The sequence below is a fragment of the Phyllobates terribilis genome, unplaced genomic scaffold (assembly GCF_046119375.1).
Source record: "Phyllobates terribilis strain yellow unplaced genomic scaffold, ASM4611937v1 Scaffold_10__3_contigs__length_209671492, whole genome shotgun sequence".
NCBI lineage: Eukaryota > Metazoa > Chordata > Amphibia > Anura > Dendrobatidae > Phyllobates > Phyllobates terribilis.
In genome coordinates, this window is record NW_027362770.1 from 12,818,550 (window position 1) to 12,832,181 (window position 13,632).

The window sequence follows — 13,632 nt, forward strand, 5'->3', positions numbered from 1 at the left end:
TTCTTCAAAGTAGCCACCTTTTGCTTTGATGACTGCTTTGCACACTCTTGGCATTCTCTTGATGAGCTTCAAGAGGTAGTCACCGGAAATGGTCTTCCAGCAATCTTGAAGGAGTTCCCAGAGATGCTTAGCACTTGTTGGCCCTTTTGCCTTCACTCTGCGGTCCAGCTCACCCCAAACCATCTTGATTGGGTTCAGGTCTGGTGACTGGGGCCAGGTCATCTGGTGTAGCACCCCATCACTCTCCTTTCTGGTCAAATAGCCCTTACACAGCCTGGAGGTATGTTTGGGGTCATTGTCCTGTTGAAAAATAAATGATGGTCCAACTAAACGCAAACCGGATGGAATAGCATGCCGCTGCAAGATGCTGTGGTAGCCATGCTGGTTCAGTATGCCTTCAATTTTGAATAAATCCCCAACAGTGTCACCAGCAAAGCACTTCCACACCATCACCATCACACCTCCTCCTCCATGCTTCACGGTGGGAGCCAGGCATGTAGAGTCCATCTGTTCACCTTTTCTGCGTCACACAAGGACAGGGTGGTTGGAACCAAAGATCTCAAATTTGGACTCATCAGACCAAAGCACAGATTTCCACTGGTCTAATGTCCATTCCTTGTGTTCTTTAGCCCAAACAAGTCTCTTCTGCTTGTTGCCTGTCCTTAGCAGTGGTTTCCTAGCAGCTATTTTACCATGAAGGCCTGCTGCACAAAGTCTCCTCTTAACAGTTGTTGCAGAGATGTGTCTGCTGCTAGAACTCGGTGTGGTATTGACCTGGTCGCTAATCTGAGCTGCTGTTAACCTGCGATTTCTGAGGCTGGTGACTCGGATAAACATCCTCAGAAGCAGAGGTGACTCTTGGTCTTCCTTTTCTGGGGCGGTCCTCATGTGAGCCAGTTTCTTTGTAGCGCTTGATGGATTTTGCAACTGCACTTGGGGACACTTTCAAAGTTTGCCCAATTTTTCGCACTGACTGACCTTCATTTCTTAAAAGTAATGATGGCCACTCGTTTTTCTTTACTTAGCTGCTTTTTTCTTGCTATAATACAAATTCTAACAGTGTATTCAGTAGGACTGTCAGCTGTGTATCCACCAGACTTCTGCACAACACAACTGTGGTCCCAACCCCATTTATAAGGCAAAAAATCCCACTTATTAAACCTGACAGGGCACACCTGTGAAGTGAAAACCATTTCCGGTGACTACCTCTTGAAGCTCATCAAGAGAATGCCAAGAGTGTGCAAAGCAGTCATCAAAGCAAAAGGTGGCTACTTTGAAGAACCTAGAATATAAGACATATTTTCAGTTGTTTCACACTTTTTTGTTAAGTATATAATCCCACATGTGTTAATTCATAGTTTTGATGCCTTCAGTGTGAATGTACAATTTTCAAAGTCATGAAAATACAGAAAAATCTTCAAATGATAAGGTGTGTCCAAACTTTTGGTCTGTACTGTATATATATATATATATATATATATATATATATATATATATATATATATATATATATATATATATTATATATATATATATATATATATATATATAGAGTATATATATGTATACTGTGTGTATATATATATATACTGTATATATATAGATATTAGTGTGGGGGCTCTGAGGGTGTATTTATATATAGTGTGGGGGCTCTGAGGGTGTATTTATATATAGTGTGGGGGCTCTGAGGGTGTATATACAGTATATATTGTGGGGTCTCTGAGGGTGTATATACAGTATATAGTGTGGGGGCTCTGAGGGTGTATATACAGTATATAGTGTGGCTCTGAAGGTGTATATACAGTATATAGTGTGCGGGCTCTGAGGATATATTTTGGGGGCAAACAAGTATGGCTGATGGGAAATGGTCGCTGCAACATGTATGGGGTTTCTTATTGGGGGGCTTTCACAGGAAAAGGGTTTATGTTACTTGAGTAGGGCTGCATGGGGAAGGTGATAATGATAAGGGACATTGTGCAGAAGGGGGATGATTATGATGAAGGGCTGAGTAGAGAAGGGGGGATGATGATGATGATGAAGAGCTGAGTTGAGAAGGGGGATGATGAAGGGTTGAGAAGAGATGGGGGATGATGATGATGAAGGGTTGAGTAGAGATTGGGGATGATGATGATGAATGGCTGAGTAGAGAAGCATCCCAGCAACTCTGAAAACAGGTCTAAGTTCCACTGAAACAGTTGTTTCTGGTCCAGTGATAGTGTCTCTGCCACCGTGACATCCTCGAGCTTGGCTTCGGGATTTGCCCCCAGGCACGTAGCTTCCTCCAGTTACCTGTCTTGCCACTGCTTGAGCATGTTGATGTGGTACTGGTAGGGTTTTCTTATCCCTGGCTGGTGGACATTGTAGTTAACATTGCCTAGCTTTTTGACCACTTTGTATGGCACCTGCCACTTGGCTAGGAATTTACTTTCGACAGTGGGAATCAGCACTAACACCCAATCTCCAGCCAGGGTGTGACGCTAGTCACTAACTCACGGAGCGACCATGAGGCAGATAGTCAGACATTCTGGGTCAATACCCAGAGACCACGTAGATAACAAGGGGGTAGTCAGAACATGGTCCAAAGGGTCAGGCAGCAGAAGATCAGAACTCCGAAAAAGAGAATGAGGCAAACATTTGCCAGGAAGCACAAGCTACGTCTGGCAGGGAACAGATGCAGTCAGCTCAGTTAAATAGCTTGGGCAATCTCCAGAACTCAAAACACCTGGAGAAGGTCCCCCGCATCCCAGTCAAAGATTGAACAGCCAAGCTGTCAATCAAGGGACCGACAGCCCGGCTTGCCACTCACATGATTGGACAGTCAAACTGTCCATCAAAACACAGCTTGAACCAATTTCAATAGGACAGCATAGCCATCCCACACAGAGTTCAGGAATCGTGACAGTACCCCCTCTTCAAGGGGGGGCCACCGGACCCCCAGATTCCACAGGAAACCTGTGATGGAAGGCCCTGACTAGACGATCAGTGTTTACGTCTTGAGCAGGGACCCAGGATCTCTCCTCTGGTCCGTAACCTTTCCAATGAATGACATACTGGAGGGAATTACGGACTTCCGAGAATCAACAACCTTTTGCACTTCAAACTCCAAACTGTCATTGGCGGAAACTGGCGGAGGAGGAGATGAAGGAGACAAAATTGAAGGGACAAACTCTTTTAGCAGAGATTTATGGAATACATTTGGAATGCGCAAAGATGGAGGGAGTTTTAATCTGAAGGCCACTGGGTTAACTACCTCCAAAACCTGAACCAATAAACTTAGGACCTAACTTTGTTGATGGCACTTTCAATTTAATATTTTTGGAAGAAAGCCATAACTTATTACCTACTTTGAATGTTTCTTTTCGGCCTTCCAATTCTGGTGATGCTGGGCCCCCCAATATTCTTCTGAACCTCCCTTCAGACATCCCAAGTTTCTTATGACAACCTCTACTCCTGGACAACCAGAACTCATTCTCGAGAATGAACCGAAATGAGGATGAAAATAATAATTGCAAAAAAATGGCGAGGTTCCAGTAAACTGGTTAACCTGACTGTTAATAAAGGTGAACTCAGCAAGAGGTAAGAATGCGGACCAGACCTCCTTCCGAGCCATAATGAAGCATCTAAGAATTTGCTCCAATGACTGACTGGTCATCTCTGTCTGACCGTTAGTTTCAGGATGGTAAGCAGAGGAAAATGACAGGTCAATCCCTAATCTTTTACAAAACGCTCTCCAGAATTTGGAGACAAACTGCACAATGTTTAAGGGAATGCCATGCAATCTCACCACATGATTGATAAATAACCAGGAAAGCATCTCAGCATTAGGTAACCCTGATAATGGAACAAAATGGGCTAGTTTACTGAATCAGTCAACCACCACCCAAATAACGGTTTTCCCACAAGACAAAGGCAATTCAGTTATGAAATCCATGGACAAATGAGTCCACGATCTTTCTGACAAGCTTTAAAGTGTGTGCAAACCTCACAAGCGGATACAAAACTTTTAATTTCATTATGCATGGATGGGCCACCAAAAGCTTCTACATCTAGCCTTCTGTGTAGCAGTGACCCCGGGGTGACGACTCAAGACAGCATCATGAAACTCTTGCAACAGATGTAGTCTTAGATACACCGGCACAAATGATTTAGATCCAGGAGTACCGGAAGGAGGCGGCTACTGTACTTTGCGAATCTCAGCCTCCAATTCGGAGGACACCATCGAAATTACTATACCCTTAGGAAGAATGGAGCAAGGAGGTTCCGGACGAGAAACAGAATTAAGGCTGCGTGTCAAAGCATCAGCCCTAACTGTCTCGCAAGGTGTGGGAAAGACTTAGTGCAACACAAGTGAAGAGGGAAAGGAAGCCCAGACTCTAGGGAAAGGGGAGAGTGGAGACCTCCTGGCTGAATATCACCCTGTCTCCCCTAACGTCGATATATTGTCTCTTCACCAATCGCCGCACGCGTTCCTCTCCCTGTCTTTCCCTGGCGTTTGGCTAAGGCTAGGGAAGAGAGGAGATGAGCACTACTCGATCCCCAGTGAACACTAAAGACAACAAGGGAGGACAAATAGGGGGGAATTGCTTAGCTTTAAACGATTCCAGACAAATGCGCACACGTCCTCAAGCAACAGAGAGGAGGAAGTACTGCTTTTGCTAAATCCTTCACAAGAAGTAATGAATATCGCCACCACCTCCCTCTGAAACACAGCAGGTATTTATACACCCAGGCCAGGGTGTTAATTAGCCAGAGGAAGGTAGCCGCTGGGTCCTAGGGACAGCCTCAAGAAGGTGTCTGCAATGCGAAATGTAGAGATCTCCTGCAACACACTGCGGATGACTGTCTGTCACTTCTGCCACACCCTTGACACTAACATTCTTAGACCCTGGTCTGAACGTGATGGAAAAATTTAATCTGGAAAAAAATAAGGACCACCTGGCCTGTCTAGGGGTTAAACTTTTAGCAGATTCTATATCAGCCAGATGCCTATGTTCAATCACAACCGTGACATGATGAGTAGCTCCCTTCAAAAATGCCTCCATTCTTTGAAAGCTAACTTTACAGCAAGCAGCTCATGATTGCCAACATCACAGTTTCGCTCAGCACACGTAAATTTCCTAGAAAAAAATGCACATAGCCGTAAATTAGTCAGGGTTTTGGGACCTTGGGATAAAACAGGCCCCACCCCAACCTCTGAGGCATCCACCACTACAATAAACAGTTTCTGAAGATCAGGTTGTATCAGAACTGGAGCAGATATGAAGCACTCTTTTAGTTTATTAAAGGCCCTAATAGCATCTGACGACCAAACCTTAAGATCCGCCCCTTACATGTGAGATCGGTAAGAGGTTTAACAATCTGCGAAAAAAAACTTATAAATTTTCTATAGTAATTGGCGAATCCTAAAAAACACTGTAGTGCTTTAAGGTCGTGAGGTTGATCCCAATCAATTATAGCCTGCACCTTCCCGGGATCCATTTTAAAATCCTCAGCATATACAATGAACCCCAGAAATTATATTTCCTGAACAGAGAAAGTACACTTTTCCAATTTGGCAAACAAAGAATTCTCCCTGAGTCTTTGTAAAATAAAAGGAACATGCTCATAGTGTGAACTTAGATTAGACGAAAAGATTTGAATGTGAAGAAAGAAAAAAGTGGTCTATAGGAGAGCTAAAGCCAATAGAGGATTCAGGACAATATTGAAAATTATAAGGTGACAGACCTTTATTAATTACTTATGCTCTACGTCGTGTTTCGGTAGCGGCCTGCTACCTTCATCAGGTGGTATAAAGATTAAAAGAAGAAATTACATACTTATAGGGGCAGCAGAACAATACGTTTAAAACAATATTATGACCTCATTACACCCTTAGTATGCTGGTGGCAAGCCAGCAAACCAATAAAAGAAATTACGCCCCCTTGAGGAAGCTAGTGCGAAATGCGCATTGGGGCCAGGGGTCACGTGGTAAGTGGGTCCTAACAGCCTTCCTGACCAGTAATAGCATGTAATACATGATTCAACACCGCAAAATGAGATATTCTTGCTTGATTCAGTGAGGTGACACTAGCTGGGGTTTGAGATTTCAGCACAGGGTAACTGTGTACTGTGTACATGAGCACTGATAGTTTGCAGCCTGCATTTATGATTGCACTTGAGGCATAGACTGAGATATGTATATATTGGCGTGCTGTTAAACTGTGACTTGTTGTTTTTTCTCTGCCTGCTGTTTGCTACCTTCCGTGGAGAGGGGAAGATAAAGCCCTTCTGATTACTAAAAAAGACTGGTGTTAAACTGTTTACTGCAATGTGATTTGATTGATGTTAATGCTACTCAGGATATACATTTGTAAACCTGCAAACCACCAAAATTGATCGGTTCATCATTTATTACGGCTCACTGTCTGTCAAATAACTGTTGTTTTTAATTGTTTGTCAGCATATATGTAAAATAAATGGATTTATACTTTTTTACAAAAATTGCTGCATGTGTAATTACTCTGTTTTTCTAAGTAAAATACCCTTAGTATGCTGGCGGCAAGCCAGCAAACCAATAAAAGAAATTACATAAAAAAACAATGAATGTAAAACTAACTAAAAGAAGGAGCATATAATACACATCTAAAAAATATAATCTATTAAACACATACAAAGATTTGAATGTCATCAAGGTTTACCACAATAAACCTTCCAATGATAATCAGAAAAAATGTCATTCATAAAGTTCTGAAAAACAGCAGGTGCGTTGGTTAAACCAAAAGCCATGACCAGATTCTCAAATAGACCCTCGGACGTTAAAAACGCTGTTTTCCACTCATCACCCTCCCGGATTCTTATCAGATTATATGCCCCTCTGAGATTAAGTTTAGAAAATCATTTAGCCCCAGTAAGCTGATTATATAGGTCGGAGATGAGTGGAAGGGAGTAAGTATTTTTAGCAGTAATCTTGTTTAGTTCACGGAAATCGAAGCAAGGACGGAGGCCACCATCTTTCTTTTTCACAAAGAAAAAACCAACAGCAACAGGCAAGGAGCAAGGACGGATATGACCCTTCCGTAAACTTTTAATAATATATTCTTTCATAGCAGTCCGTTCAGGTCCTGACAAATTGTATAAGCGAGCTTTAGGCAATTTGGCGTTAGGAATTAAATCAATAGTACAATCATAAGGACGATGGGGAGGTAGTATCTCTACCTCTTTTTCTGAGAACACATCTCCGAAGTCTTTCAGGTGCGCCGGCAGACCTTCCAGACTAGCAGAGAAAATTTGCACAGAACAAATACATTTTTCATGGCAGTTGGGGGCTCCACAATATCCTTTTGCCACCAATCAATAACAGGATTATGAACATGCAGCCAAGGAAACCCCAACACGAAACCCAGCAGGTAAATTATCCAACACATAACAGGAGATGGACTCATAGTGCAGTGTTCTCACTCTTAGTGTGAATTCCACCGTTACCAGCTGGACAAGGTTCTGGAGTAACGGTGTCTTGTCAATGGCAACAATCTGAATGGGTCTTTCCAATCTAACTGTCCCTAATCCTAATTTAAAAACCCATCCAGGATCAATAAAGTTTGCAGCGGACCCACAGTCAATGAAAGCAAGTGCAGATAACCATAGTTTCTGAAAACATAGTTCCACGTTCAACAGTACTATATCTGAGGAGTAAAAAAGTACCTGGAAGCCTTTGTGACCTCCTCAGCAATCACCCAGGCTTGGGCGTTTCCTGACTACTTATTTGCTTGAGGGTGACTCGAGCAGTCCTTGAGAATGTCCAGCGTGACCACAGTAGAATCAGAGTCCGAGATTGCGCTGACGTTTTCTCTCCACGGTCCGAGAGATGGCTGCTCCAACCTTCATTGGTTCCGTCTCAGGTAAGGAAAAAGACTCTAGAGGAATGACCGAAACCCCTTGTCGCTCATCATGTCTCGCCCGAATCCTGCGGTCCATACGAATGGCCTGAGTCATAGCCTCCCCCAGGGGTGGAGGATGCAAGGCCAGAGCGTCCTTAAGAGTATCCGTAAGGCCACGGCGAGTGCAGGAATTGTGACACAGGGCTAAACTGTCTCAGCCTTGGCGACCAATTGTAGATTCTTGCCTGGGCCTCTTGTGCCTGGAGGAGGTTCTCTCTCACACTAGGCATCACCTCCACAATCCTTTCCTGCATCGAGGCTACATGCTCGATGATGCTCCGGTGGGATGTAACCTTCGCTTACCAGATCTCCTTTTGCAACATCCAGAACCCCCCTAGGGTGCTGGCCATACAACAGATCAAGTGGAGAGAACCCCATAGAGGCCTGTGGAACCTCCCTGTTGTAGTAGGTAGTCCCAGTCTCAACCATCCTTCTCTACGACCTTTTTGAGCATGGCCTTCAGGGTCTTATTAATCCTCTCCACCAGTCCGTCCGTTTGCGGATGGTATACCGATGTCCTGAGTTGCGTAATCTGGAGGGTCATACACAACTTTCTCATTACTTTGGACATGAATGGAGTTCCTTGGTCGATAAGAATCTCCGTTGGCAGGCCGGTACGGGAAAAGATATGGATGAGTTCTCAAGCTATCCTTCTGTCTGAAGAGTTTCTTATGGACACCGTTTCTGGGTACCGTGTCGCATAGTCCAGGACCACCAGGATATATTGATGCCCTCGGGCAGACTTTAGCAAGGGTTCAACTAGATCCATCGCAATGCGGTCAAACTGGACTTGTATAATGGATAACAGCACTATTGGACTCCGGAAGTGAGACTGGGACGGTTAGCTGGCAAGTAGGACAGGTTAAACAATAATTCAAAATCTCTCTGTGTGACATCTGGGCCAGTAGAACCTTGAAGAATCTGGTCTTGGGTCTTGTCTACAGCCAGATGACCACCCAAGACACGAGAATGGGCCAGGTCTAACACCCGACGCCTATAGGGCCTTGGCACTACCAGTTGTTCCAATTCCCTTAGCTTAGTCACCCGATACAGCATATCCCCGTTTACTGCAAAGTGTGGAAACCTTTTTTCGGCCCCCGGCTCTTGAGCAACCCTGTTTAACATGGTGACTTTATCAAACACCATTTTTAGCTTATGGTCCTTCAGTGGAGCAATCTCAAAGTTCTCCCCGGAATCCCCCAACTTAGGGATGTCAGCCCCATGTGTCGCTGTCTTGTCCTCATCGCCCGCAAGCACACACACAGGAAACCCATCTACCGCCGACTGTGATGTGGGGTTTTTAAGGGCAACTCTGTTCTTATCTGAGCTTGTTTAAAATTAAAAGGGGGTGTTACCAGTGTGAGACATGTAATGACTGATATTATCCTCTCCTGACATCACTGCAGAGCTGTGTGTGATTATAACTGACACATCTGCAGGTTCCTCTAGATGCTTCAGCTTCCATCTCACAGGCAGACACTTTTGCAATACAGCAGAGCTGTGAGAGCTTCTGGAAATGTGTTTGTAATGAGACAAAGTTCATTTCTACAGTTCTGTGTTAGTTACATGTTTCACACTGGTAATACCCCCTTTTATTTATAATAAGCTCTATAGGCAGACTCATGTACTGTAGATCAGTGTCTGACCCATAGCCAGCTCATTTACATATTTAGAAAAAGTGGATTTCTCTAGAATAAGACATCGGATTACAAATATCAAGGTATCATTTTATTCAGTTTCCTACGACCTACATGCCCATATAGATGGCATAGTTGATTGAAGGTTGATCATACTGAACAGATTCCCTTTAGGGAACCAACAAGTGTGCAAAATAGTCTTCTCTAGCTGCTGACTCAAAATGTTGTAACTTACTTGCACTTGATGAACATGAATGCTTTTCTGTGTTTAAATAATCAAAAATAGTCTATATTAGAGCACGTTATTTTTAGTGTTAATTTTTAGTGTTTGAATCCAGAAGCTGAAAACCATTTTTCATTAACACAAAACATAAGCTTGAGAAGACCTTGCTCCCTTCATTCATCTTTCCATAAAACATGTCTGTTTTCTACTAACAAGATTCTGATCAGCATAGAAGCCACGGTTCATCTTCATAGTATAATTTGCCCAGCAGTAGGCTGTTTTTAGGAGAGAAGATGCTTTTGTAGTATTGGAGAGAAGCAATGTGTATTAGTTCTATACATGGTTGATTGATTGTTCTCTTTGTAGAGATATATAATACATATGTGTGTAAACATGACTTTTTTAATATTATTTAAAGGGTCACACATGGCTGAAGGATGATGAAGCAACAGGCTGCAAACAATGTAACAAAGAGTTCTCCATTTCAAGACGAAAGGTAAACTTTTTTTTTACCTTATACATTTTAACAATATACTTTTTTTTTCTCACCTGTATTACTGACCACTAATACTAGCTTATAGGTAAGGAAATACTGCACTCCTAGGTGCTCGGAGAGAGTCCCACCACCATAAATGACAATATTGAATTAATCTTGCACTTAAAAGGTAATGAAGAAAATGGATATTCATGTCATCCAAAGTAGTATAGTGTAAAAAACGTGACGTTTCGTTCTCAATGACCTTCATCAAACATAAGGGGATGTTAGATGGAGCAGTGAAAGCTATGTAAAGTTAGGCAAGTGAATAGGGCTAGGCCTTGCTGGTAGATGTGTGCTTGAAGGTCATTGAGATTGAAGTGTCACATTTTTTATCTGTACTACTATCTATGACAGAAAAAAAAAAATATATATATATGATCTTCTAAAGAGTGGTGAATTCATTCAAAACTACTAATACTAGCTGTTATAATAAGCATTCCCAGCAACAAAATGTTATATGTTTTACGTGTGCTGAGCGAAACTATGATGTTGGAAATCGTGAGCTGCTTGCTGTAAAGTTAGCTTTCAAAGAATGGAGGCATTTTTGAAGGGAGCTACTCATCAGGTCACAGTTGTGATTGAACATAGGAATCTGGCTTATATTGAATCTGCTAAACGTTTAACCCCTAGACAGGCCAGGTGGTCCTTATTTTTTTCCAGATTAAATTTTTCCATCACGTTCATTGTAAATATGTACGGTATGTATTGTAGTGTAAATGTATTTAAATACTTAGCAATTCCCATCTTCTCTCATTCCCAGTGCAATTTTGATCCTTCTCTGAACCACATAACCACAATTCAGACTAGCTGGCTCACTCAGCAGTTTCTGTTTGGACCGAAAATCACTTTCTCAATGTAAGCCTTGATGTGAATTTCATAGACTTTCATAGGGAAAGCATCTACAGGTCTACACAGGAGACGCTTTGTGAACTGAGTAGTCTGAATTGCAGTTATGTGGTTCAGAAGGGGATAGGAACATTGCTGGGAACATGGGACAAGAGAGCGATTGGTAAGTATTTAAATACATCCACATTACAATATGTTCATATTAATAAAGGAATAACACGTTTTTGTTGGGTATGTTTCTTTAATATATCAGTCTATAACTAATAAACACTGTGGCCCTGACTCATCAAGACCTGCACTGTTCATTCTGTTCCCCATGAGTAGTTGCACTGGAGTCAGATGCTCCTGATTCATAAAAAGGCACGCGTATGATCCTGACCCAAAAATTTCTGGTATAAGGAACACCTCCACCTCCGCTCATCATAAATGTGACAAACGGTTTGCCATGCCCTTGTTCCGCTCACTTTGTCGAAGCTGGGTGAAAATGGTGTGAGAATGCCAAAGGTCACAAAATTTTAGCATCGCTTAATTTTTTACTCCAGAATTTTGGCATGAAAGCTTTGATGAATCGGGCCCTCTGTTTTCATATAAATATTATATTGATGAATGCACAAATAATGATTGTTACTTAAAAGGGTATTCCCATATCCAAGATTCTATCTCAATATGTAGTAGGTGTAATAATAATAATATTAGCAAATACCTGCAATTAGAAATGTAGTATAGTTCTGCTGATTAGTTATGTCTTTTTCCTCATGTGTAGGCATTGCAGGACCTTAGGTCTCCATGGCCATATATGACGTTGTAACGGGTCAAAGTCAATAGTAATCTGCAATTGCATCTTTCCATTCCCTAGGATAAGTACACTTTAAAGGGAATCTGTCAACCTCTGGGACGTTTTTACCTATTAATATGGGTAATAGAATGGTTAAACTAGTATTACCTGTATGCCCATATCTGCGATCTTGATGTGCAGAAATCGTTTTTATTCTGTTATGCTAATGATTTCTTCCAGTCTCTGGGGCGTGATGTGCCTGGAAGAAATCTCTGCCTCCAGTCTTTATTATGATACCACCCCCTTCCCATCAGCGTCACACTGTACTGTGATTTGCATTTTTGGCGCCGGAATCCCACGGCTGCTCCCTGCAATCGCGCAAATATACTTACCTATTCCGCCCTGCGGGTGACAAATTCCCTTTAAAGGGCTCTATCAGCATTTCTGAATGTTTCATAAAAGTAATAGAAACAAAAAACTGAAACTGACAAAAACTGCTTGATGATGTTGTTACATTATATAAGATCTTAAAGTGTAATGGCTAAGTAGTTATGAGACAATGATATAAACGTTCTTGATGAATGACAACAGTGGTACTGTTATTTTATGGTACATATTTAAATTTCTTCTTGAATTTTTTTTAGCATCATTGTCGAAATTGTGGAGATATATTTTGCAACACCTGCTCAAGTAATGAACTTTCTTTGCCATCATATCCTAAGCCTGTCCGTGTATGTGACACATGCCACAACCTACTGCTGCAGAGATGTTCCTCTAACTGCTCTTGAGGTCTCAATCTTTAAAGTGTCAGTGCAAAATCTTATTAAATTTTTGTTTAAAAATAATTTTTGCCTGATACATATGTGTGATCATTCTTGTTATCATGTTCACTAAAGTAATCTCCAAGATACATTTATAACAAAGTAAACATTTAGCAAATGTATCACATTTTGTGGAAATCTGTACTAAAATGAAAAACTTGTACTATTTGTGTGACTATTTTCTTGAATCTCTATGTGAAACATACCAAGGAAATGTGCCTTGTTTTTACAATACTACACTTTTATTAACTCATGCAGATCATGTTTGCTACAAATCATTATTTGATACCACAGAATAAAAATATATATGCATTTGATTATTGACCAATGTTTGTTTGCTTATTTTTTTCACCTATTTGATCAATTTTGTTTTTTCTCTATCCATGTTTCCAAAATTTAATAATCTCCAATCCTGTATGTCATAGAGAAAAATTTAAAATCCATAAGACCTCTCCTGGAAGGGGACATGTCACCCTCACATTGAAAATATGGGATTAATTCCAACTATTGAAGAGAGAAACTAACTGAGGAAATTAGAAACATAGGAAGAGCTGACACTTCAACCTCATTTGAAACAGATACCTCCTGAAATGGCCAGGTAATTACAGCAGATAAATGCTTTGAGGAGACACAGTAAGACTAAGATTTGTTTACGCAAAGGCAGGCAAATACCTTTCCCCAGGAAAGAGCTTCTTCTGACTAAAGAAAACTGGATAATTGCAGGTAGACACTATGTCTCCGGTGTCCAGATATGAATATTGGGGTTTTGCATCTATCCTATATTTATGGGAGATATATTTTCGGCATCGCAGCAAAGGGATGGACATAACGCATATCCGATAGATAACTTATCTGATAGACGATGCTGTACATGCC

General features: G+C 41.6%; 1 protein-coding gene across 4 annotated transcripts in view; it reads left to right on the forward strand.

Annotated features, from left to right (window-relative positions):
• The window catches only part of LOC141164357 (RUN and FYVE domain-containing protein 1-like), a 496,863-nt gene extending 483,783 nt beyond the window's left edge, over positions 1 to 13,080 (forward strand). For all 4 annotated transcript variants that reach the window (XM_073649492.1, XM_073649493.1, XM_073649491.1 and 1 more), the window contains 2 exons: positions 10,195 to 10,272; positions 12,580 to 13,080. In XM_073649492.1, the coding sequence (XP_073505593.1) occupies positions 10,195 to 10,272; positions 12,580 to 12,723 (222 nt within the window). In that variant the 3' untranslated portion in view covers positions 12,724 to 13,080. The remainder of the gene's footprint in view (positions 1 to 10,194; positions 10,273 to 12,579) is intronic.
• The last annotated feature ends 552 nt before the right edge of the window (positions 13,081 to 13,632 follow it).